The 26,984-nt window shown below is 51.0% G+C and overlaps 1 protein-coding gene across 1 annotated transcript in view; it reads right to left on the bottom strand.

Annotated features, from left to right (window-relative positions):
- LOC102047281 (hydrocephalus-inducing protein-like) overlaps positions 1-25,195 on the bottom strand; it is an 85,115-nt gene extending 59,920 nt beyond the window's left edge. Inside the window, exons 1-6 of the mRNA XM_055726534.1 lie at positions 19,338-25,195; positions 16,469-19,088; positions 14,632-14,784; positions 3,801-3,932; positions 2,518-2,643; positions 764-883 (exon numbers count right to left, since the gene is read on the bottom strand). Coding sequence (XP_055582509.1) covers positions 764-883; positions 2,518-2,643; positions 3,801-3,920 — 366 coding nt within the window. The 5' untranslated portion in view covers positions 3,921-3,932; positions 14,632-14,784; positions 16,469-19,088; positions 19,338-25,195. The remainder of the gene's footprint in view (positions 1-763; positions 884-2,517; positions 2,644-3,800; positions 3,933-14,631; positions 14,785-16,468; positions 19,089-19,337) is intronic.
- Between the last annotated feature and the right edge of the window lie 1,789 nt (positions 25,196-26,984).

The following is a 26,984-nucleotide window of genomic DNA, read 5'->3' as shown; positions in this document are numbered from 1 at the left end:
TTCCTCTTTACAGTGGAACAAAACTGCTGACATTTTCCAACTTTTCCAATTTGCAACTTCCTTGGGAAATCTCAAAATGATCAGGTTTTTCAAGCAAAGGTGGAGACCTCTGAGGGCACTCGACTCTGAACGTGCTGTGGCTCTCCAAAGGGGAAGCAGAGCGTCACGTTGCCTCAGAAAAACCTGAGCAGAACCCAATTAAGCTTAGCAGGAGCCTGAAGCGGCACCTAAAGGCCTCCCACTGCTTCTGCTACATCAGTCTGTTTCCACTGCTGTTTCAAAACACCTTTCCTGAAGCGCTGTTACCACTAATTATAACTTACTCCAGCATAAAGCAGAGAAGACTCAACCCCTGCGCTCTGACAGCCCGTTCAGCTCTCTGTGCAGCTCACCCAGAGGCAGAGGTGCCCTGTGGAAACCAAGATTAACCACGGAGCCACCAGGACGCGGTGCACACTCGAGGGAAAGCACGAGGGCAGGGAAGAACTGTACAGCCCTCAACATTCCCAGCCATCCAGGGCTTTCAGGGGGAAGGATGGTGACTAGAAAAGCTCCTTTCAGTTAGGTACTACCAACACACAGCCAAAATCACAGGGAGAAACCTCAGCATGGCAAGATTTCCACCATCTTGCAAAATAAAGGTCACGAGACCTTTTACTCCAGATGCGCTGTGCTGCAGCAGGTGACTGGCTGTGCTGTGCACCGCGTGAACACTGCTCTCCAGTTCCAGCACAGGGTTAAACTTCCACATCCCAGCACTTACCTTGTCCACGTTCCTCAGAATCAGTGGCACTTCATAGACCTCATAGGGGACATAGCTCTGGAATACCACCTCTGACGGGAAAGGCTGGAACGAGCGCTGTTTCGGGGAAGGTGCCGAGAACTGCAGATGCAACAGAGTTTCAGCCGCTGGGAGAAAGATTCATCAATCAGAGAATACTACATCGGTTGCCAGTGAAGTACAGTCTCTCGGTGAGTACGCCTGCCCAGCTCACGCCAGGGGAACGGCAGCTCACCCACCTGTGTTCTGAGCACATCAAAAGTTTCTGGGCCGCACTGAGCAGGCTCAAGTGAGCAGCTCTCTTGCTGGCCGTTTCTCCAGGTTTCCTGCTCCAAAAGGCAAGGCAGCACTTAGCCCAAGGCTCTGCCGGAGGTAACACGGTCACACCGCTCCAGAGCACTTACTGCAAGAGCCGTAAGCACTCGTGCAGCAAGTCAAAGCCAAGAATTTACAGGAGACTCCATGGGAAACAGTTTGGGGATTATCTTTGCTCTGAGACAGAGTGACCAAGTCCAACCCATCCTCAAATCTCTTTTTTGATACACAGCCTAGAAACCATGAGGAAGAGAAGACAGGCCAAAAAGGAACACCGCCGTTAAGAAAGCAACAGATGAGGTGTAAGGTTCAGCTCCTTCCCCAGCACTACTGCGCAACTTGAGTAAGGCTGGACTTGGTATCTCCTTTTCCCACAAGCTTTCAACGGATGCTTCATTACAGTCCATTATTGCCACGTCAGTTAATACCACTACAGAAGCGCGCCTGACGACACACAGAAACAGCAAACGCCTACAGCGCAGAGGCATTACTTGGAGAAAATCCCTCCCTGCTTTGTCTCCCCCCTTCCAGCTGAACTCTTCGCACCCACAAGACACAGGCACGTCTCCTGCTTCTGCACAGGAGTCAGGGTCGTGCTGAAGCCAGTGGCCACAGCACACGGCCAGTTCTGTGCACACTCGTCTGAGGCGTTCCCAACCTCACGTGCTGTCTAGGGCAATCCCCAACCAATTTGTTACAGGTCTCTTGCTGGCAGTTTTCCACTCAACAGCCTACCTCAGTCACCTACCCATTTGGAACGTGCATTATACTAAGCAGATGTGTAAGAAGAGCAGCTTTCAACATACATGTAAGCAAACACTGATCCAGATAAAGCACACCCGCTCCCCTCTGCCCAGCGCCATTCCCCTGTGTACCTGGCAGCCTGCAAAATCTAACACCCTGTACGGGTCCCACTCGTCGTTCCAACCCAAAGCATTCATGCAATTGCTTGAGCTACACCTTGAGCAGTTACCTTAGGCCCTCAGCCCTCAAAGGCCAACGCTGCCACCATTGAGGCCATCCAATGACCCCAAGCGTTTGACAGAGACTACACCAAACCAAGGGCTGCCTATTTCAGCAGGAGGGTGGGAAATTGCAAGCTTGCATCCTTGTGTCCCGCCCCAGCCTTCCTCCAGTATCATGCTTCAGCCACAGTAGCTCGTCTCCGGCAAAAGCCACCAACTTCAGCAGAGGTGATTTATATGGGCTTAGTGCAGGCCAGGACTTCAACAGCTCACTGGGGGAAAACGTTTCACCTTTCCTCCAGCAGAAGGAACTCCACCACCACCAGCAGCAGTTTGAAACGACAACAGGACTTAGCCGCCAAGGTATTTAGCTAAGCTGGAGGCAAGCCTGTCACAAGCATAGGCCCACTTCAAATGTCACGTCAAACAGCAAGGAAAAGGGCAAGAAAAGGCTACCTTATGACAGGAGGCTTCGGTCATGTCGAGAAGCTGGGTAATCTGGGGCTGCCGCATCTCCCGAGTGCTGGCCAGCCCCTGCTTGGTGCTAAGAGTCATCTCCTTCAGGAAGGCAGAGGGAGTCAGCTGAAATGCAAAACACCAGCAAGAGCTACAGAAATGCCTTCATTCAGAAAGGCTTTTCTTGTTCAAGAACCACTGATGAATAATTTGTGATCACAGCCACTAGGATAGTCCTGGAAGTCCCATAATTACCCGCTGAAATATTTAACATCAGTAAATTAATGATAGAGAGCAGAATACACATGCTCCAACCAAGTGGCTCTGTCCCATTAGCTTCTCCTTCGTGATTTGATGTGACACGTTGGGGGATTTTGCTCTTCGGGCATTTGTTTCCTCTTTAGTTTTGCTGGATTGAGCCAGTGACCTTTGAAGAAAGTCGGGAGGAGTTACCAGCAACCCCCTAACTCCATCCTTGCACAACGCTCACAACCACCACACGCGTGGAGACGTCACTGCTGGGTGAGTCAGAGGAAAGCAGAGAAGCAGTGTTGTGCCAAGACCGAGGTGGAGAGGAATGGTTCCAAGTTTTAGTTATCTCTTTTGAATTAGCACTTGTTTTCTCTGTTCTGGCCTCCGAGACCCCTCCACAGAAGTATGCAGAGAGATCTCCTCGACAGAGCCTCAGCGCCAGGTCGCCTTCAGTCAGGTGAGCTCTGGTCAGCAAAAGGGCCGTCTGAGGATGGGAAGGAGGAATTGCCCTGACTCCGCTGCTGTCTGCAGCGCTGGGTCTGTGCTCCACACGGGATACGGGACAGAACAACTGCTTTGGAACCTGTTCCATCTGGGACCAGCCATACCTCTCAAAGCCTTTGGGCAGAGTTTGAGCAGCCCACCACATGCACAGCTGCCTGGAGGGCAGGTATGGTCAGAGCAGCGCTGACAAGCATCCCGACGTGACAAAACATTGCTGCCCACACAAAGGGGACAGAACGAAGCACACGTTCATGCTTCAGCTATGCCGGTGCAATGCCCGGTACGTCCATTTAAATTGCCTCCGGTGGCACATCCAGACAGACTCTGGGCTTGCCCTGAAGCAGCACACAGTCCATCCCCTACTGCACCATGATCGCCACCTCCAACAGAAGCATGGCAGCAGAGAGACGGGGAGGTGGTGTCCAGCTTCACAGTGCGGCCAGACAACAGGAGGGGCAGGTAGAGGAAGGACGCAGGGGCAGTTCCCAGCCTTACACAGCTCCTACCTGGCCGCAGCAGGTACTTACAGCTGCAGGCTTCTCCGTCTCTCTGACTAGCTTCGGATTACGAGGCACTACCACTTGCCTTGGGAATCCACCAGCCATCCTGGAGGACCCCATGAACCAGCAGGGCTTTCCAGTGGCCATGCCTCAGTTGACCTGGAAGGAACAACAACAGGACTTTGAAAATCCAGAATCCCCTTCATGGCAGACCCAAAGGAGACAGCTGTGTCTCCAGGCTGTGGCATCCTTCATAACTGGACAGCAGGCGGCCTCCCCACCCTGTCTCATAATTAGACCATGTTTAAGCAGAAGAGTTAAGATTGATAGAAGTAAAACCCCACAACAAACATTCCCTGAGCCAAAACAGCCTTTTGCTGTGGGCGCAGTCCCACAAGCCACATGCACACATCAGAGCCTGCTGGCATTTCTCACCTTCTCCCCGCAACTTCCATCTATTTTGGAACTATTTACTGGAATTTTTATCCATATCTCAATTAATGCCCAAACTGTCCTTTATTACTCTTCAAAAGTTTTTCGGTGGGAACAAAAGAGAAATGTCACTTCACTGCTTCATTTTGCAAAAGCAGCTGACCCAATGCGACTCTGCACCTGACCCTACTAAGCGCTCAGAGTATTAGGAACAACCTTAAAGCCGGGGATCGCTGCTGCCCCGAGCATCAAAATCAGACCGCTCTCCTACTTTGCAAACCGAACGCCCACCCTTTGTGCAAGGAGGTTGGTGATGGTTTTAACTAATGGAGCATAGAGCTCAGTACTCTGATTATCAACTATGGTTTCTCAAAGCTAATTTGGTTAAGTTACAAAAATGATCCAGCAAATAGGACTCCTTCCAGGCATGAAATTGCCACAGTGACCAAGAGCCTTTCTCCATGGAGAACGAGGGCCCCTTTTTTCACTTATTAACACCCAAACTCAAGGCTCCCTACAGGCGTTCGAAGCTGTAACAGCAGAAAGAAAAGCATGAAACCATTCAAGCTGCATGAGCAATTAGCTCAAATATAAACGCAACGTATGTGAAAGCAGGGCCACTTAAGGCTATCCTCATGGCAGCTCTTCTCCAGCATCCTCATCCTGCAGGCCGCATGGGTCAACAGGTCCACGGGCCGTTCTTCTTCTACCACCAGCCTGCTGACAACCTCTCCATCTGCATCTCAAAAAGTGCGGGTGCAAGAAAGGGAAAGAGGAGAAAACACCCCCAGAAAGCAGGTCTCAAGCACCGACAAAAATCAAAGAGAGGTATGTACAGCACTTACTAAGCACTACTTTGGACTAGAAATCATTTCCCCTCCCTTTCTGGCTAACTGGACCAAGGGACGGATGGATTTGCCCACTTATTTTATGGGACTTGAAAGACCCAGCTCTACCCTAACATTTTTTGACATCCTGAAATTAAGCAAAAACTCACAGATCCCACCCCCTCCTGCTCCCTCCTCAACTGTCACAGCCTTGCCAGGCAGAGCAGGAAGATTTTGCCAGCATCTCCAGGAAACAAAGACCTCAGAGCTTGACATTAGCTACAGTCTGCTCGTTTCTCTGCTGCCGAGTTCCTCCCGCTCCAGCGCAGGGGCACAGCGCACTGCAAGGCTCCGGGTGCTGTGCCCAGAAGCGCCTGAGATCAGCAGCATCGTACCCTGCAAGCAGCATGTCGGGAAAGGTCCACTGACCCCATAAGGGGGGGGAGGGGGGGTTACCCCCTTAACGACCCCCACACCAAGGGAGCTGACGCATGCTCAAGCATTTGTGGCTTTGGGGGTTTTACAGCTCGAGTGGAGACTCTGCGTTCTGCCTTCAGCTTCCACAGTATCGCAACTGGCCAGCTTGCTCGCTGCTCTGCCCAAATGCCTTGATAAAGTTACAGCCTTGCAAATCACTGCAGCGCATTATTCCTTAAACATCTCGCCTCACAGGGAAGCAGTGCGGCCATATTACAAAGTACCCCTTAGAGCAGCATTTGTTAATGTTCTACGAGCTTCAAGTAAATTCATCCAGACGCTGCAGACAAGCTACTCATTTCTTTAAGGAGTACAGAAAAACCTCCACGCTGACTTACAAAGCAAGAACTTAATTCCTATTTTGCTTGCCTGGGGAGGACCCCAGGCACATCAACGCAAAAGAACACAGGCAAATCACCGTGTTGCCACAGCTCCAGCAATGCCTTTGGGGTGTCCTCTGTTGTTGCACCTGGTGAGTAGCCACCTAATGAGCTTGTTCCAATTAACCGTGCACACATCTACACACACGCCAGCCGAGGACATCCAACTTACAAGGCCATCTCAGCTGCCAGGGAGCTTCACGCATTTTCAGCGCAGCATACGGCATAAACAAACGCTTCCCATGAGACTCGCGGCCACAAGCAAACCAAATCAGCACATCTGCTCGGCAGGGAACCAGGAACCCTCCGCTGGAAAACCAACATACATTATCTGGGGCTTTACAGTCCGGTCAGGGAAGATAAAAGCTGGCTCTCCAGCCAGCTAGTTTGTGGCAACTCACTCCAACACGTCTCCCACATGGTGTCCAGCCACAAATCTGAGCAGGAACTGCAGAGCTCAGGCAAAGCAGCCTCAGATATGACACCCCGGTGCGCTCCAGGCTCCAAGACAGAAGCGCTCCAAAGAAAAGGAACCAGACACTGCGTGATGCTTCCTGCCTCAGAAGGCAGAACTTCAAGACAGACGTCAAGGTGAGACCCATCAGGGCTCTCATGCTTGGCCCCAGATGCACTCACCGGGCTGCCACCACGTGCTCCTGCCCACCGCTCCCCCACCTCAGAAGCAATGCCAGAGCCTCCCCGGCTCGGCACAGAAGTGACTCCTGCCTGCTGCAGGCAAGTAGCACAGCTGGAGCCAGGTTTCACACTCAGAGGACTTGACAAAGCAGCCGCAGGTGCTTAGCAAGGGAAACCACTAGCTGCAAAGTGCCTTCATGGAGCTGCATGGCAGAAGCAACATGGAACCTGTGCAAAGCCTGCAAGCACCTCAGCATCCAATGCTGGCATCTCAGCCTGCTCTCAGACCCAACCACCCTGCTCCCACACTCAGCTGCGTCCCTGCCGTTGAACTCCTCTGGTTTTCCAGCCCAAACCTTTCCGCCTTCCCAGTGAGATGGAGGGGGCCAAACCCATTCCTCAGCCCTGCTTGTCAGCCCAGACAAGGTCACTTCCACATCTCCTAGCAATGCTGCCTCCAGAAAGCAAGTGAGAAAAAGCTTGATCTGCAGGCTAGCAGCTAGGATGCTTGAGAGCTAAGGAAAACCCTTGGCTGGGGGGGCTCTGCTCCCTGGATTACAAAGTCTTTTAGCTAATGACTCATGTGCAGCACATAAGGAGCCTCTGGAGAAAAAATTAAAAAGACCAGGATAATCTTCAAGGTGACAGAAAAGGATCTGTTTCATGATGTGGGCTCACAGCTACTACAGAGATTCCTTGATTCAGGTTAGGCAGAAAAGAAGGGTCTGCACAGGATCATCCTGCTCCCAGGCGAGTGTTTTGGCCATGAGCTACATTAAAGATAAATAAAAGCACCTCTTCTCCTCAGGGCAGCAGTATTAACCTCTGAACACTGCCTGGCTCACGATACGGGCTAGGGCCATACAGCCAAAGTATCTGCAGGCACAAGGCAGGGGTTCATGTCTTGAAAAGTCAGAAAGCTCAACCAACGCAGGCACAGAGTGGCCCTTCAGCACCCGTGAGCTTGGCAAAAGCTGTGCCGAGGAACACTTTGATGAGAGCACTTAGATATGGCCCTAAAGCATCCAAATCCCTTTGTGTGCATGTCCAACAGCTTCCCTCTATAAATGAAACTGAACCACTCTCTGATGATACTGTGCTCAAACAATACAGGAAATTAAGAACAAACAGCAAAATCCTTAATGCCCACAAGGAGAAAAAGGGCAGTTTGACGGAAAGGCACAGCTCTGTCCATACAGATCCTGCAGCTGTCACCATGCCATGTGCCAGTGCTCCTGTTTCGAAGGACCCCACGTCACTCGTGCTGCAGCAACAGCACCAGCCTCTGAGCCGGTCTGACACCAGCCGATTGCTCTCCAGGCAGAGGCTGGGGATGGACCCGCACGCTGCGCTACAACACACTACACCCAGCCTTTCTGGTAGGAGCACAGACTGGTGGCTCAGTCTTGCTTTGGCATACACAATAAATCCTCTTCTTCCTTCCGCAAAGATAAACCATCTCTCTCTGGAGTAACTGCTTAATTTGCTTTTCTATTACACTTTGCTGCAAGAGCAAGACAAGGAGATCCGTTAAAAGTGAGAATCAGGATGCTATTGAACAATTTTGTTCAGTTAAACCATCTTGCCCTGTTCAGGCTTAAGTAGCATCATCACATTTCTTGCTTAGAAATCACCTGCTTACCTATAATTACCATATAAACAGCATCTCAAGGAAGCCAGGAAAGGAGAAGCAGATTTTCCAAGACTACTCTTTTGCCCCTCCAGCCTGCTGCTAAGTGGTTGAGTGCTTTCTAAATCAAGCCTTGCTACGCAGGAAGCCTCACCTGTCACCTTTATATTCCAGTCCCCCTCTATTTTACCACTTTGATTCTGCCATCCTGCAATTTATTACAAAAGCTCTACCATAGCCGAGATAATTAATAGGAGCATCATGTTATACCTTCCTGTTATTTCTTTCAATAAACTTCAGCTGCCAGCTGACACTAGAGCAACCAAGCTCACTTCCAAGGGTCTGCTGGAGATTCCCTAGCCTCACGTACTATCATTTACAGTAACTCTGGTTCCTGCCTGAAGTATTTACAGTACTATTGTTCCTTTCCCTAGCCTCACCCAGCACTTGATCTCGGCTACCCTAGCTTTGCAGATTTGCAACTCCCTCTTTATTTACTCTTCTTCTGGCACCTGGACCGCAATTCATAGAATCATTCAGGTTGGAAAAGACCCTTTGGATTGAGCCCAACCATAAACCTAACATTGCCAAGTCCACCACTAAACCATGTCCCTAAGCACCACGTCTATGTGCTTTTTCAATACTTCCAGGAACAGTGACTCTTCCCTGGGCAGTGTGAAAAAGCATAAGACCAGTAACCTGCATTCTGCTGATCTGCAAGAATTTGTTAATCCACCCTTTAAGTGCACACCAAGATGGAGCAAGGGACACTGCCAGCAGCCCTAAACACCACTCACTCCCCTTGTTTCTGCACCATCGACTCGCAGTGCACAGCACAGGCTGCACGGTGTTCACGTACCCACCAGCTGCCTTCACCTGCCAGGGCCCTGAGAGCTCGGGCATCAGCCGAGTTGTCCAAAATGCTCCTACGAGCCTTAATCCAACCCAAAGTGGTGTTAGAATCTCAGTCTTCAAAACTTCCTCAGTGAAAAGTTACATATATTCATGCCCAGTTGTCACACAGGAGTTTCTACCTCTGGGAGAGCATAAACATTAACTCAGTTTGAAGACACCGAAGTGGAAGCAGGGAAACAACCAAAAGCAGAAACACAACCCCCCAAGCCGGCCTGGGCTGGCTCCAGCCTTCTGCCTGCTTCTCCAGCACACACACACATTACTGGCTGCCAGAAGAGTAAATATTCTGCATTTTCTGGATTGCTGCTGTAATACTACAGCACTGGCTGCAACCCCAAGGTGTTACATAGCAAGCTTTGGCTTCACCACCAAGTTACTGCTCATCCTTCAGTGAAGGGGTGAGGCTGGACAACCTGTTAAGAATCATCTGCTCCCTCCTGGAGCACTCTAGCCTCTGCATTTTCTCTAGATGTATACACAAATTGCTTTTTCTCAGAAAGTCACCTATGGATTTAAAATGCAAGGAAAGCAGTTAGCTTTGCAGTCACTTCTACCTGGGCCATCTGTCCAATTTTTCATCGCGAGCCTTCACAGCATTTTGTAGACAGAGCAAGAACAACTCATCTCACCCCTCATTTACAGACAGGGCAACACAGGGAAAAAGCAAGATGAGGAGGGCGAGAGCAGCAGCAGCTAAGCAGGCAGCTTCCACCCCCTCCACGGTTAACCCAGTCCGGATGCAGGCACACCGACATCCCCTGGGAACGGGAAGCAAGTAAGAACCGAGTTTTCTTTCGGGGAGCAAAGCTCGCTCCCCGTCCGGCTCGGGAGGGGAGGAGAAGGGGCTCCAACTGCCGGTGCCTGACAAGGGATGTCTGCAGCCTCCAGGTGCCTCAGGAGCCCCCCCCCCCCTCCCTCCACAGGCAGCCACATCCCCCAAACCCTCCCCCCCACAAGCAGCTTCCTTGCAGGGACACAGACCCCGCCGGAAGATGGGCACAACCTCCTGCCGGGAGGCGTTTGGCAGGAGCCGTGTCACCCCGGCCCAGGCACAGCCCTGCCTCTGTGTCCCCGCTCCGAGCTGCCCCCAGCCCCGCTCCCAAGCCCTCCCACCCGCAGGTGGCCCCGGCACCGAAAGCCACCCGCCACCTCACCGGCGGGGCCGCAGGGACACCCGCGCACTCCGCGCACTCCCGGTCGGCGCTGACAGCCAGCCCCTTGTCCTGGCTGCCACTTCAACGGGGACAGTGGCCAATGCAGGGATAGTGGCCGATGCCACCGTGTCAACGGCAGGGGCAGTGGCCAATGTCACCGTGGCAACGGCAGGGACGCGGAGAGGCACAGCAGAGGGCTGCAGGGATGCTCAGCACCCAGCCGGCTCCCACCCAGCCTCTGCCAGCCCAGGGGGACCCACAAACAGGAGCCCAGCTGTGCCCAGCTACCACACCAGCTCACGGCTTCAGCAGGGAGCTCCCACTTACCCCTGCCCCAGGGCAACTGGAACCAGCCGCGCTTCCCTGCACTTGCTGGGCACAGGCACTGCAGGTGCCTGGCTAGCACAGCCTGCTCTCCAAGCACCAACAGCAGCTCAGGGAACGCGTGCAACGCCCACAGCAAGCATGCAGCCACGCTGCCTCCAACACACCCTCCCAGCTTCAGCACAGCCACAGCCCTGCCCGTCTCAGCCCAAAACACGGCAGCAGCCCTTAGAGAAATTCATGGCAGGACCCACAGGGTTTCCCCCGGGGCTAAGAAAGCAAGCCAGCACTCCAGACTCATCATCCAAGAGCCACACGCCATCTGGAAACACCCACTATGACAACAGATCCTAAAAATCAAGCCACACAACCCACAGAGGTGCCAGCACTGCCCTCAGAAGGGACCAGCTGCTCTTCTGGCCTGCTCACTTTGGGATAACTTGGAGCCCAGCTCAAGCAGCAAACCTGGTGCACTGCCACCGCGCCCCTCACAGCCCGCCTGCGGCAGGGCTCTCGGCACAGGCTCACACCCGGGCACAAACCAGCACAACTGACCTGTCCTTGTCAGGGAAGCACCGCAGCCAGCAAACCCTGCTAAGCACAGCATCACACACAGCTCTCAACTCTTGACAGAGCCCACAGGTGCCCTTACGCCCTCGCTGAGGAGCTCGGGCACCAGGCACACCGGTGGTCCATTCAGACAGATGCACTTCACCTGGGCACCTCTGCCCTGCCCTTGTGCAGGGTCTGACACAGGGCTCGAGGGAGGTCACTGCTTGCTGAGTGTTGTCTGAACCCCTCACGTTCCTTTCAAGGACACAGAGGCTCCTCCAGCTAGGAGAACAGAACTGCTTCTTTGGCTGGTGAGACCACAGTGGAAACATGAAGCTGCATAAGATGGCAAACAAGAGCACTTCCAAATCAGACAGTTGGAGACTTATTCCCACTTCAGAGTAGGCATCGCTGGTATTTCATCAAGAAGCCAAGCAGGACACCTCAAAGCCTGAGCCTTGGGCATATGCCATGGGATCACAGAGTGTGAAATAATCATCCAAAAAGAATTTGTGTTGTATATTAACCTTCCCCATACTTCCTTCTCAAAAAGGCTTCTGCCCAAATAACTGGACCTCAGAAGGCCCACAGCCATTATCGCACTGCACCTGGGAACACGAGCATTGCAAGCCTGGGTAACTGCAGCCCTTCAGGCAAGGCTCAGCCTGGTACAGGAAAGGGACACAGTGCCACGTCTGATCCTCAGCACAGTCTTTTCCAAGGACTGAGAAACAAAACACAAAGGCATGCAATAAAAAGGCACCCCAATGTGCAGCACATCACCCTCCGGTGCCTTCAGCACGAGCACAGCCAGGGCTCACCCTCCTCCCTCCGGACTTTGATCTCAGAGTTACACGCTACCGGTGGGCCACTTCACTTTTAGCCTGTGCTCCCTGCACTGCCACCGAGATGAGCCAGTCATTACTTGGCAGAGGCAAACGCAGGGCAGGGAAGCAGGGAAGGCAGGACCCACCATTCTTCCCAGCCAGCGCTTTCCTTCGTCAGCCTCTGATCCCAGGTCAGCTTGCTCACCCCCATTTTACCACATGGACATTGCAATATGGTTAGTTCACTCTATTTTCTCATATAGGTTAAGACCCATCAGGATCTTAGAGATTTCTGCACAAAGTTTAGCCAGTTTATTTTTTCTCTTAGACAGGTTCAACCTAAAGTAAAGCAGAGTTCACAGTACAAGAGAAGCCTGGGACAGGGGAGTTCAAGCATGCTGGACAGAGAGAAACATGCTCAGTTTTGGGGGGCTTTTTGTTTGTTTCTTTCTTTTTTTAATGCATACACCTTGACTTCAAAGCCTTTTTCTCCTTTGCTCCTCTTCCCACATCCCAACTCTCACATGTAATGGAGGCAAATCTATCTGCTGTTGCCAGACCCTGGGCTGGACATACCCACACCCATCAACTGGAGGGCAACTACACCAGCGCACACACAGCAGCACAGCTTGTCGCTGTGGAAATTCCAAATTACAGCACTGAAGAGGTCATCGCTCGGCAAGAGCACGCCAAGATGGTCTGCAGGAGCTACTTCCAGCCACCCAGGCTAGAGAAGCACAGCACCCAGAGGGCCCCAGCTCAGACAGGCTCTTCAGCCTCCCTGCAGTGCCTGTCACTGGAGGGAGAGCGTGGGTCCCCCTTGCACAACCCACTCCCAGCCCCAGGGGAGGCAAACTCCCTTTGCCAGGGCCTTTAAACACCCAGACAAAAACCCTGGCAGGCAGCAGGGAAGAGCTGATGCAGCCCTGTGCAAGGGGAGCTGCAGAGACCCTGGTGATCCAGCAGAAGGGACCCACGCTCTCTGCAAAAGGCAGCTTGATTTGATTCGCTCGCATTTTGCACGCAAAGCCCTTGGGGTGCTCCAGCATTTTGCAAAACACACACGTTGTGCCAAAGCTGCTTCATTTCTGATGGCAGGGAAGGTGAACAGTGCAGACTATTCTTTTTTTCTAGCTCACAGGGACTTTGAGGGATAGGAATACACTGCATTCCCAGAGAGCAGGCTGGGGAGATGGCACGGCTGGTGTGTGCTGTCAGCCAGCCTGCTGGCAGACGACAAGAGGGAGGCCACAGCCAGCTGGTCTTGCAGCTTTTTCACCAGAGCCACGGCTCCTGATGGCTACAGACAGCAGACAGCCCTGCCAAGCTGCCATTTTCAAACAGCCACAGACCTGAAGTTACAGTCGGTATGGGTGCCCACACTTGGCAAGCCTACACACATGGTTCAGGATGCCCTGCAGGATGTAGAAGACTGCAGCCACCACTTTCTGACCCAGTTCTGGGCTTCGCCATGCTTGGAGATGGAAATGTAAGGCAGACCACCCCTGTCACAGAGCTGGACGCCCAGACACACAGGCGGAGCTGAGACAGGGAAGGGGAAGGACAACCAAGTCTCTTCCAGGCTTCTTCCCCGGGACAGGGCTTAGCCACCTCCCCTGGGGGAGACGCACACTTTCAGAAAGAGCCCAGAGGCTGAAAATCACAGCACCATCCAAGCTCACGACCATGGACTTGGGGGTACAGGGTTTATATCACTGCCCCCTCTCCGTTCTGTTCCTGGCGTCCTACACAGCCAGCTCTGCTCCCGCAGGGACCAAGCCCCTCCTCCCCTGCCAACACCCCCCCTGCCCCAGCAGCTCACCTCTGCTCTCCTTCACAGCATCCAGCTGCCACCATCCAGTTCAGCTGGGAGCCATCCCTCCCGGTTCACACTTGGCTCCCAGCTGGCTGCCTGCGCTCCTGACAGACACATGCCCAGCAGCACAGGCTGCAGCTAGTCCCAAGGAAGCAGACAGGGGATCACACTCGTGCACAGCGCAGCGCACAAGCGAGCTCTGTCCTAGCAGGGTCTGACCAAACCAGGCTGGTGGCCCTGCTCTCTTTTAGAGGCACAGAGAACTTGGTTCATGCAGGGAGCTGCTCTACCCAGGCTGAAAATCCTTCCCCCCATCCCCGGGGAAACACTGTTTACACAGCTCTTCTCCTCCTGCAGAAACAAAGGAGCCCACAGCCACGGGCAACGAGCAGGCATGTTGCATTATTAACCTCTCCTCTGCTGCAGCGTTAGAAGGACACAGAGCACCGTCAGCCAGCACCCCCCAGAAGCCCTGCTGCAGGCTCCGAGGTCAACCCTGACAGCACAGGCACTCTCCAGCTTCTGAACACCAAAACCAAAACCCCTGCGCAGGGTCTGAAACAAGCACATCAGAAGCATCTTTCCTGTCATCACTGCTGCACCCACGCCATCAAACCCACAGAATAACTGGACACACCTGGTGTCTTGCAGAGGATACAGAGCTGCAGCAAAGGCAAAGAGCTGCAGTGAGGATCCAGGGAGAGGGGGGGAAGTGCTGCCACAGGCAGCTTATACGAGGGGGTGCAGAAGGAGCCTTCACTACCCCCATTTTAACCCATGGACGAAGAACTCCAGCGCTCGGTTCAAGAAAGGACTGACTGCAACACTCAATCATTTTAGATGCTATCAAAACATCCTCTAACAAATAACTGCAGTCAGATCACTTACCCACTGCAACCTGATGAAGTCCCAAATAGGCAGCTCAGTCTTCTTGAGCCAGAACAGGCTTCGTATTTGTTTCCTGCTGAGAAAGAAGGAAAATCAAGGTGGCTCCTTTTGTCCATGTTCCCCCTGCCACCTTCTGAGCAATGCAGTCCCACACTGTAGGAGAGAACAATGATTTCATTTTGGTTTTGGTAGCACAGACCTCAACGCACAACCCTGGGTTTGCTGTCCCCCTTTTTATACCCATGCTGGGAACCCATTTCGTTTTCTCACGTTGTTTAGTTTACATCTCACTTCCAAACTCTGAACTGCTTCTCTACTTCTTTTCTGAATCAAGACAGCATTTCAAATGCCTGCGTTTTTGAGACATAAACTGTGCAGTTATTTGAAGAGTAAGTTGTTCTCCTCCCATTGCTTTTTAAAACAAAGCAAAATCTTTGGCCCTAACAAGTGTGATGCCTCCTAGCTTTTCTTTTTCCTTAATACTATGATACCCTTTAATTCAGACAGCTGTCTTTGTGTACATGTGTTACAGATTTGTTAATAAGTTAAGATTGATGACTTTATTTGATTTTATAAAATAATTTTAATAGAAATATAGAGGGATAAAAAATATATTTTAATGAAACTTATAGTTGCACAGTAAAAGCTGTTATGAAATCCTTTGTACAGTCCCATACCAAGGCCAGAAGAATGGTCTAGAATCAGTGTTTAAAACTTAGGTAATAAATTTAGGGTTTGAAAGGTTTTTTTGTAGTTAACTAGTCTTCCGTATGTAGAAAGTGTATTGAAATGTCAGAATATAGGATTAATGGGAACTGGGAAGAGTCGACTGGAACAGCTTGTAGTTACCTGCCAAGAAACCGTGAACTTTAGTGAAAGGTAATTCTGGCAGGGGGAGATCGCGACCACCGACTCATATACCACCTACCCAAATCGTACCCCAGACCCATTTCTGGACCTTTCTAACCTTTACTGCGCAGAATCAGATATGGGAGGTGAATATGTTAATGATTTTCGGGAAATATAATGATTATGCATGATACTTAATGAATATTCATCAATAGGTTTTATATATGGTGTCTGATTTTGAAACTTGGTGTGCCTTGATCGTGAGAAGACTCACTCACGCACCCGGCCGTTAATAAAGAAGTGTCTGCTTATCTACATCACATTGGTGATGATAAGTTCTTCATTCCGAGATTTCGGTAACACATGCAGAAGAAAATTTACAAGCCTCAAGAAGTTAATCACAGTTCAAGGGCAATCTCTGACATGGAAGTCAACAAGGCAGTATCCAAGGCTGTGACTGCCAGAAGACAGTGCCACAGAAGGATGGATAGATTCCCAACAGAGGTTCAGACCTGACTCTGAAGGTATCGGCACAACATCTCAACCTAGACAAGAAAGGGTACAGCTGTCAAGGACACCCATATCTATGCAGTTACAGGACTGGTCAAGTAGTTGTTCCTGGGGCTGTCGCTGCCTTAACCCCAGCTCTCTTGGCCTCCTGTTTCCTCTGGCAGCTAAGAACCACCTAAGCCCCCACGATACCGAGGACAGAACCATGCTGCAGTACCACCACGCTGTAGGAGCGGGGCTTAGTGGTCTGTCACAGATGCAGAGCACTGTCCCTCCTCCCTCACACCCAGCTCTTCTCCTCAGCTAGCAGGGTCCTGCCAGGGCATCTCCCATCCCGCCCCATACTGCGGGGCACCACGGGCTGGGGACTACCAGCCCCTCCTCTCCTCCACCCGACATACCCGACCTCCTTCAGAGCCTAAGCACATGGCAGCTCTCTACTACTTGGCATCACGTGCATTTAAAACCATGGCAGTACCCAAGCACCCACTGCCCAGCAAGATCCTCCCATGGTCGGCTCCAGAGACCACGTTAAACGCCACAGACTGTCCTTCCTCCAACTTCTCCAGGCCAAGAAAAAACCCACACGGCCTTAGCCCAGTCCACAACAGCTTGGTTGGCATTTGCAGCTTCTGGCACCACTTGGCAGTTCCATTTGCAGTAGGACTGCTCTCCTCGGCTTCACAGCAAGCTGGTCATCCACAGCCCCAGCCGATCCTAACCTCTCCTGCAAGGCACTTTCAAACACCAGCACCTGCTTCTGTGATCTGAAGCAAGCGAGAAGGAAAATTAGACAACAGTGGGACACAGGGAAGGGACAATCCCAGCCCATGACACATGTTTCAGCCTGAGCCCACAGGAGCACCTGGCACCATCACAGCAGCTACAAAGCACCATCGGGTGCTCAGAAGCGGTGCTGTGAAAGGAGTAGCTTCTTTTATTTATCACTTGTGAAGCGTTGAAGGGACAAGCTCATCTCCTGGCTGCTGCCGGGCCAGCTGGTGCAGCTCCCTGCAGCACACAGGGCTGCGCTAAGAGGTGCTGGGGCACTCGGCAGGCGCCACCGCTGCTGTGCAAGGAAGTTAACCTGAAGCAGGCACCAAGGAAATAAAAGCAAAGCTGAATGTGGCTTCACCTGCTCTGGGCAGTTGCCTTCAACAGGCCCAACACAACCACAAATGCACACTTTGAACTCAAGCAAAATCCCAAAGCAATTGCCGGTTTGCTCAGGAAGGGACTGCTGGGTTACCTTTTGCTTAGACAAATATTTGACTGCATTTGTAGCAGAAAGTCTTTTGCCAAAAAGACACAGAGTTTTGTTAACAAGCAACCACGCAGAGGCTGCCCTGCACTGGAACCCGGGCCAGGGCTTTCTGATTTTTAAACAGGGCACCTAGTGCATCCCTTAAAAGAGCCTCTGGTCTCTGCCACGGAGGCGCTGTCAGACTCTACAGCTTTTAGGGGATCAAGGTCTCCGTGCTGACTCCCAGCACATCACATTTTGGCAGTGGCAGCACAAGGGCAGGTTTTCATTTTCCACATAGAGACTGTTGAAGCTGAACTGCTGAAATGAGCTCCCCAGGCTCTTCCTTTGAACCTCTTCCCACCCTTCGCACGTCCCAAGAGCTCTCATGAATCAAAGAGCCAGCAGCAAAAGCAGCCCCTGCAGATCCTCCTCGAGAAGAGCCTTCCTACTCAGAGACCAGCTCTGTAATAAGCATATGGCCCCAAAAGCAGGGGGGAAGCCCCTCCAAAACACAAAGGAGTGGAGCCACTCATTAGAGGGGGCGATCAGAAAAGCTGACACGTCTGTGTAGGGAGCACCAGGGGCCTGAAAAAATGCACCTGTCAAGCCACTGCTATCATCTGAAACAGCTGGCATTTTAGAAGACAAGGCAGCAGCCACATCACAAAAAAATAGAAGGACAACACAATCAAGAGACAGGCACCCCAGTGGGTCCAGGAACAGGCAGGTTTGCACCTCTGCAGCCATCAGCACAAGCAGCTCCAAGTTTCAATCGAGGCTCAGAGTTGCAGGACAGACCCCCCCAACCCGGAGCTATCAGGCTCACTGCAGAGCGTGTTCCCCGTCACCACGTGCGTTATAGGAGCAGCTCAAGATGGTGCAGGCTGGATGCGAGCAGCCTCTCTGCCAAGGACAAAAGCAAAGACCCCAGCACACCCTGTGTGCCTTCCTCTCACACTGGAAAGTCTTCCCAGTGCACTCTGGCACCTGATCTCATTAAAAGGGAAGAGAAAGAACAGATGGAAACACAAAAAGAAGCTGTCAGCTGCCAACCGCTGACCCCATTCCTGACTCCATCTCTCTCCCCACCGCAGCAGGAACACAACTGGCTGCTCTTGGAAGGGCAGCAAGGACAGCAGGAGAGGAGGAGGATTTCAGGGGCAATAAACAGCAGCAGCAGATGAAATTTTGGTAAATAAGGGCTCCTTTGGTCAGGAAAAAATTAACCTGCAATCAGGAAAGACAACACACAAGGACTGTGCCGTGCCTGGGAACCCTCCAGCTCCTGCAAGCAGTGAGGAGTGGGGTGCTGGCTGAAACAGCTGCGATGCCCAAAGCCTTTCCAGCACGTCTCTGCCTCCAGGCCCCAGCACACAAGCCGGGGGCCCCAGCACGGCCTGCAGGAATCTCACAGCCTGTAGTTCAGGTATTCAAGTGTTCTAGGAAGCTTCAGCACACCCAGGTGACGTTCTATAACCATGAGCGTAAGAGAAGGTATGTGTATCCACCATCCTGCCTTTCAAGGTGGAAGACATCCTTGCAACCTTCCCTTACAAAGCAGCATGTGGACTCCCAGGGCAACCAGGCCACAAAGAAGAAACCTTCCCAACTGCCTTAACCAAGCCACCACCCTTTCCTCTGTCCTATAGACAGAAAAAAAAAATTCCCCCCCTGCCCCCACCCACCCCACCCCCCCACCCCCCATGCCAGAAGCAGCACATAAGACAGACCAAGGATGACACTGAAGGTCACAAATTTGCACTCGTCTAATTACAGCTCTGCCAGGGTCCAGGCAAGCTGTTTGATCTCACAGGGACTCAACTTTTCTACCCGCCAGGCAAGTCCAGCAATACTTCCTCAGGAAAACACAAAGTCACAAGGGCCAGCAAACAGCTCCCATTCAACAGTGCTGCGAATACTATGGAGAGGCTTCTCTCTCCTCTCTCTAATGCCTGAGCAGCATACAGAGTAAGCTTTCTTAGTAGAAAATGATACCAAGTTAGACTGGTCAAAGATAGGCACAAGAAGCATTACTGACAAACCTTGTTACCCATACCCTTACAGCATGCTGGCTAGACCAACAGATCTTGAAAACACGCACCTGTAGCAGTCCTGAAAGGCAGGGAAACCAGCATCTCAGCTCTGTGGATAGAACCGAGATGCAGATGATACTGCACAGGACAATTACAGTAGAAGCTGATTATGCACCAGCTTTTCTCCAGCAACTGCTTACAAGCAGGGTCTTGTCCCATAGGAGGCACAAGGTGTCAAACTCCACGTTTGCTGCGGGCTGACGTGCCCAGCACATCTGCAGCCGGGTCACAGCTGCCTGCCTCTCTCACCCACCCAAAACCCTTGCAGAGGGAAATGGAAGGGCACTGAGCATCCAGCTGGTACCTTCAGCCCTCGGCACCCTCTGTCACTAAAGACAAAAAGAACAGGGCAAGGAAAATTATGCCCTGGCACCAGGACCTTCTTCCTAGAGGCATCCCTCAGCTGAACTGCTGAGAAACAAGGACCTACAGTTTCCCTTTAGCACAGCCTCAAGGCAGATGCCTTCTTGTAACCCTCCTCCCTGGCTGCCACTCCCACCTTTTTAACTAGGTGCTAATTTCTCCCAGACAGGCTCACAAGAACTTGCTGGGCTACACACCAGAAGATGGCTTCAGTTTCATTTCCCTAGGACTAGAAGACAGAAATTTCTAACCCTCTTTGGAAACTTTTTCTTTCCTGGCTGCTCTCCCCAGCACTGAGAACTCCTTTTACAAATGATAATTCATGAAAGATACATCTGGGATTAACAAAGCTAGCTACACCGAGCCTTCACAAGGAATAGCTGGGCAGCAAGGAGAACTGATGCATCTCCACGAGGAGCAGGTCTGGGTAACCAGCCCAGCAATGAGACTGGTCAGGCAGCCAGCTTGTGAGCAACACTTCTGCATCAGCAAAGGCAGTGGCAGCTTTGCAGGCTGACTCTGAAAGGCTCCAGCTGCTGACAGAACGCAGCTCCCTGCTTTGCTGCTTTGCCAGGCCTCCCTGCCCGAGCACAGGCAGCAGCTCAGACAGCAAACTTCCCTTCAGGTAGGCCATTGGAGTCTGTAACGGCAGCTTCGGTCCCCGGGCTCAGCTTTGCTCCTCTCCACAGCTCAGAAGCTTTTCTGCCTCAGTGGGTGCACTGGTCCCTCCCTGCCCTGAACTCGAGAGGGGGCCCTGAGGAGGTCAGACCAGCACCTCCTCACTGTCAAGCTTGCTGGGCTGCATCTCCGTGCTACCCACAGTCCCTGCACGGAAGGGCAGCCCTTGTTCTAGTCTTGCTGGCAAAGTCAGCTGAAAAGCAGCTGGGGAGGAGCATTCACTTGGGAGAGCAGGATTTCTCCTTCCCAGTGAGCAGCAGTTACAGGGCAGCAGACAAACTGGCTGACACTTGCCAAGAGCTCTGAAGGTGCAAAACCCTCCAGAAATGCCCATCATTAGTCCTGCTAGCCTCGGCCCACAAAGCTTGTTTGTTTTTTTGAGAGCCCAACTCTTACTACACACCCCTGTCCCTGGGAACTAATCCCTCCTTGCCTTAACTGTCCATCTGAGCCCACAGCAACATTTCAAGGCCTAGAAACACCCGGCATGAAAGGAAAACAAAGGTCAGATCTCAAGTGCAGCCTCTCGTGGGGATGCATGCCCCACAAGAAACCTTCTCTCATTAAGGTCATCATCCAGGTAAGCCTGTCACAGCTGCTCCTGCAGGGAAGCAATACAAGGAACTCCCCAGCACCCCCTCCCAAAGCCCTGCTTGGTCCCCTGGCAGGGCAAGTGCTGCTACCAGCAGGGACTCCCTGCCCTCCCAAATGCTCCCCTCAACATTCCCGCTTGCCCCAAGTCTATGTACAGCTCCATCTGGCAACGCCACAGCAACAGCAGTTGTCTTTGCAGTAAAATAAATTCATCCAGAAGAAAAAAGGCAGCTAGCATCTGCTCCCCGGCAGAGCTTGCAGCAGACAGAAATATTGCTCCATTTCTACATGTTTTATAATGCTTTTTTCTCTTTCTTCCACTCCTCATAGAGCAAACCACGCAGGTCACTGGGATCAGGCACAGAACCACAGAAAAATACAGGTGGAAAGGACTCTGGATGCCTCTGGTCCGACCCCCCCCCAAAAAAAAAAATTAACAATTTCAAAGTTAGAACAGATTGTGCGGGGATGTGTCCAGCAGTTTACATCTCCAGGATGGAGGTTCCCCACTTCTCTGGGTCACACAAGCCTTTACCTGCTTTTACAGTCACCAGAAACGCATTTGCGCTCAGCTACAGCACAGGCTCCAAGCAATACTGTGTGTTGTGATTCTGCAGCCCTTGTTCTGGAAGTTAACCTCAGCTGTACACGCCTTCAAAGTCCTTGACTCCTTGAAAAGAAGAAAAAGTCTCCTTTTCAGGGGTGTTTTTTGGTTTAATCAGCCATCTGTTGAACTACCTTCTGACCAAAATGCCATCCACTTCATACCAAAAAGGAAAGCCAGTGTACAGCTGAAAGACATTGAGGTTATCTGCCTTGCACATACAAGTGCCAGAAGATGAGCAACAGAGCAATAATCCCATGGAAATAAAAGCAACCCTTTTTAGCAGCCGTTATCTTCGGTCCTGCACATGTCATAAGACAGCCACCTCTTCTTCATGGTCCCTTGCAAGCCAACAGCGCCAAGGCAGCCAGTCACCCATGCCATGCCATAAACACTAGCACGTTTCTCTGTACATGGGGTGCTGCTGGGGAACAGCAGGCAGAGAAGCCCCTGGTTACATACCTGTCAGAGAAGCTGAATATTAAGATGGAAGAAGCAAGGTTCTCAAAACTAAGGACATATAGTCAGTGAAAGAACAGTAAGTGCCACTGTTTTAAGGAACTACTAGATCTTTAACTAGCAGGCAGGAGACGTAGTATGGGTTGGATGGTCCAACACACTCCCAAAAAGTAAAGCAGCAGTTTTACCATCACGAAGACCAGCAGCTCTGTGCTCCCTGCAGTAGGGAGGCAGGTGATGCTGGTACAAAAGTCATCCCTGTGGTCATCAGTATACATGGGGAGCGAACATGTACACCTTTATCCTAAAACGTGATAGCAACAATGATTTTTTGAAAGGGTACTTACTTCAGCCCTGTTGCTACTGCAAGGTGAGTCGGTATGACTTGCCTTTAAATATTGCAGCGAACTGGTGCAGACTGATCTGCCCCAAGCAGATAAGGCACTCTGAAGTGCTAATGTCTGCCCTGGACCTGCTCAGTAAGTACGTGAGGTCACAGGCTCCCAGACTTGTGCCAGTGAGGAGAGGTCAGCACTTCAGCAGTTCTTGCTGAACTAGCTCTTTTAATGAAGTTAGGAGGAAGAGTTTGATTTCTTTTTTCTTTTGGTTTGTTTTGGGTTTTTTTGGTATGTTGTGCTACATCTTTTAGCGTTTCTTCTCTTTCCTGGAAAAACTAGAGGTGGTCAGTGTAGCATTAACACAGAAAGAGCACATCCCAGCCTCAGCCACAGTTACCATGTTACAGGAACGGCAAGGTCTGGTCTCCCAAAGCCCCCTGGAGTTCCCTGAAGTGGTAGGAGGGGGTCAATTGTGAAGCCCTGATGTCTGTTCCACTTCCTGGCCCATCACCTGAATACAAATATAAGAAGTCAGAGATGGACATTCAGACAGACAGTCACTTATACAAGCCCAAAGTGTCTCAGCCAGCAAACCGCAGAGGCCAGAGTCCCCAAACCACCCATGACAGAGCATGTGGTAAATGCGCTTGATGAAAAGGGAAGAAGGAAAAGGGTTCCCAAAACACCCAAGCCCCACAAGGGAGAAAGTCAGAATGCAGGTAACGTTCCCAAGAGGCAGGCCAGCCATAAGCAAACCCAGCTCATGGGCTCAGAAAAGCAGAGTTATAACACGTACTAAGCTCAAAGAATTGCTCAGCTAATGAATGCCTAACACTCGATAAAATAGCAACTCTGGTTTTTTTCCACTGGCTGAAAAACCTTTTCTATCAGGATGCAATCAGGAGCCCAAGTCAGATTTGGCTGGAACAGCCTTTCCTCTGATTAGGAACCTGGAAATCTCAGCTCAGCCACTCACAAGTTTCTTGCTTGCAGGAAGATTGCTTATAACAGCTCAGGAGATTAAATACAAGAAGCATTCACTGCAAAAAAAGCAAGGCAAAACCAGAGCTGCTACGTGCCTGTTCATACAGCTGCAGAACATTTTAGTTGAGGGAACAGAGCAAAAGATCATTCTTGCACCAATCCCTGAAAATTAAGTATGCAACTGCTTTCCATCACTCCTTTCCGCCCAAATTCAGGAGACTTAAGGGGTTTCTTTCTTTCAGGAGTCAGGGCAGAATAACGAGGACTTGTCACCTCCACATGCCTGCACTTGGGACTCGTCCACATGTGACTCACCCAGCCACTGCAGTAACATCGTGCAAGAACAAGAGTCTACCCTGACACTTGATAACCAAGCCTAGAACAACTCACAAAACAGCAGGGCCAAACCCTGAAACAAAGATCTGCTGAGGACAGGGAAGAAGATGCAATGCTGGAAGCACTTGATCCTGAAGCTAATAGCAGCAGGGACGCAATCCAGACAAAAAGCTCTCCGTGTTGCACTCCCATGAAGCAACTCATGGGAGGTTTAGCTTTCTGTACTTTTAAGGTTGTCCTGTACCTTGCTAGAGAGATATCTCTCCTACAGATCTGCAGGACATGATGCCTTCATTCACTCAGCCTTAGCAAAACAAAGCTGCAGCCTCCTGACAAAAAGCAGACCTGAGCTGAAAGATGGGACCACTATGAAAACCACTGTCTGAAGGCCAGGACAGAAAAGTAGGAGTCTGTGGTCTCCATCCAAAGGGGCTACTTCCAAAGTGCCTCCTACCTTCTGGTCAGGAAAGCGGGCACTTGTAGACCAACCACACCCTTGAGAAAATTTCAAAGCTCCCCTGTGAACACCAGACAAGCTCTAGATACCTTCAGCACAGGGCTGGCTCAACTACTCACAGCCAGGCAATGAGCTAAATGCAGTTTAACTCATTTGACTGGTTAATCTAGAGCACTGTTAAATCCCCATATACTGACCCAAGCCGCCAGAAGTATTTTAACCCTTGAAACCCGAAAAGTGTAAACACTGGTTAAGAAAACAATTTTAAATATAAAATCTAATTTCCTTCAGTGTTTAGGTGGCTGTGAATGAACAGCTCATCCATCCTTGCTAACAGCTCTTGCTAGGAGGATTCATTCAGCTCTGTCTTGCACGAGATGCCCGCTTAAAATACTGAGCTGAATCAGCAGATCTTGTCCTGAAGGAACAGATAACCCTGCCCTGAACCTCTGTGCATCACACAGCATCACTTTGTCTCTGCAAATTACGGGGCCAGAAGCAGGACAGAAACAGAACAATTAGTAAGCTGGCACAAACTGCTGGAATCTGGGGCCTGGTATCCCACTTCCAAAAGACGTGTCCAAAGATACCTGGGCTAAAGGATTCCTCCTTCGAGTACAAGAAGCAGTACAGTAAACACTCTGGTTTTCTCCTGAATCTGGTCACCAGAGAGCTGCCTATCAGCCCCTGGCCAGAAAAGCATGTATCCTAATTAAAGTCAACATGTAAAAGCCCAAAGCAACAGAAGCAGAGATTCAATGGTGGCATCTGGCGAAGTGCGACAGAAATACAGAAGCTTTTGGTAAACAATTCTTTGAAGGGAAATCCGAAGTTTAAGATGTATCACTGCTGGAAGGCTCTTGTGGAAGAGAGTGTTAAATATCATCAATTGGCAGATTTAAGCATCGTCTGCAAAAAGTCAAACACCGTCAAGACGACAAAGCTCTCTGTAGCAAAGCACCTAGCAAGGGACTCCTGCGGGCTCATCTCTGAGAACACAGAGTGATGGGCCATCAGCCCTGCCAACAGACAACAGCTTACTAGCAGGTGATACACAGAGTACAGCACCCTCCAAAAAAAAAAAAAGTCAGCCCACTAAGACATCCAGCATCTCCCTCTAGTACCTACAGCCCAGCCCTGCTGTCAGGAGCCCTCTCAGCATGGTCAGGTCAGCACTCAGTCTTCCAAAGCCCAGCTTTCAGGGGGCTGTACTCAGAACATGGCGGGGGGGGGGGGGGGTGGGGGGGGGGTGGGGGGTGGGGAAGATGAAGCCATTCCTTAACCCCATCAACAGACTTCCAGGAATTCTCTTACCTAAGGGAAAAGGAAATGAAAGGAACACTTTTCAGTTGTTCCGAAGCAAAATAAAGCCAACCACTGCAGCAGCAAGACAGCTATCGCTGCAGTAGAGATCTTCAAAGCCCTGAAATAAACAGCTTTACCTCTAGGTTCCAGCTGCATGGGATTGCTTTATACCACCTTACACAAACCCCAAAATAAAATACCTCCTACAAGTTATCAAGGAAACAGCATTAAGGCTGCCCATAGGATAAGGCATTGGCTTCTAAACCCCCCTTCTTTAGTACCTACAGCAAACCTCCAGGTCTGACTGAACCCTAGCATTCGGTTAGTCTTCTGAAATGGTAATGAAAGCAACTGCAGCAAGAGCAGTTAGACCACAAAAATCTTCCTTCCTTATTAGATCAAGCCCTGCTGCCTTTGACCAGCCGGATTCCCACAGCTACTTGGCTTGCAGCAGCTGCACAGCTCCAGAGCCTGAGCAGGGGACAAGGGAAAGCCTGGAGAAGAAAGCCACTTGCCAAGCAGGTTGATGAAGCTAGGGCACAGCCAAGGGTTGGCGGCACTTGGATCCCCCACCCCTGCAGAGGAGGCAGACCCTCTGCTACTACAACTATTAGGGGCTAATGCTCCAAGAAAAAGACACCTGTTATCTAGTCAGTATTTGAGCGACAGGTGGCTTTAACCACCTCTCTCACCGGTGATGTAAAGGTGACAGCTATCCTTTGACAGGAAAGAAGGCAGAAGAGGGCAAACGTAGGGCAATACACCTTCCAAAGAAGATTAAAAGAATTAAGGCTTCATGAAACCAATCTGTGACCTCGAACTTCTCGCATCTGTACAGATATTACTGTACTCGGACTGCCATAACATTAAAATCCATTGCACAGGGAGAACAGAAAAGCTTTGGAGATGAGCACAAAGTACAGCTGCAAACTCCTTAAAAGTCAGTGGAGCACACCTCCTGCCGGGGGTGGCCAGCTCTAATTGCCATGTTGCTTCCCAGTAATGATAGGGGGAAGTGTCAGGACAGCTGCAAAAAGTCAAGGAGACTTCTCAAAGGGGAAAAAAGGCAGAGAAAATAAGCAAGATTTTTACCATGCTATTTGTGACAAGAGCCATCAAAACATGAGTCTGTAATGGACAGGTGGGAAGAACAGTCAGGATTCTACCACACAGTTCAGACAGCATGAAATCAGAATGAGAATTAACATTTGCCAAAAAAAGTACTTAGTATTTTGTCTTGCCCTCGAGGTGCCTCTGTGTCACAAGGTAAATATCCCACCCTTCTGGCCAGACACAGACCAAGACCACCCCTTTCCCAAGGGCCATTGCTCCAAGGCAGGGTGAGGATGGCACACCATCTCTTTTCCACCTGGGGAACCTGGGGAAGAGGAGCTCCCTCCTGATCCAGCACACTCACTGACAGGTGCTAGAGTGGGCTGTGCTGCTCAGGCATGTATGGTAGGATGGGCAACTGCTCATGGGCTTGTCACAGCCACAGGGGAAGCTAAATCCAAAGCTCAGTCACCCTAACCTTCCC

This window comes from Falco cherrug, chromosome 14, assembly GCF_023634085.1.
Source record: "Falco cherrug isolate bFalChe1 chromosome 14, bFalChe1.pri, whole genome shotgun sequence".
In the NCBI taxonomy this organism is placed as follows: domain Eukaryota; kingdom Metazoa; phylum Chordata; class Aves; order Falconiformes; family Falconidae; genus Falco; species Falco cherrug.
The sequence above is the reverse complement of the archived record's forward strand: the minus strand, read 5'-3'. Positions and strand labels throughout refer to the sequence as shown.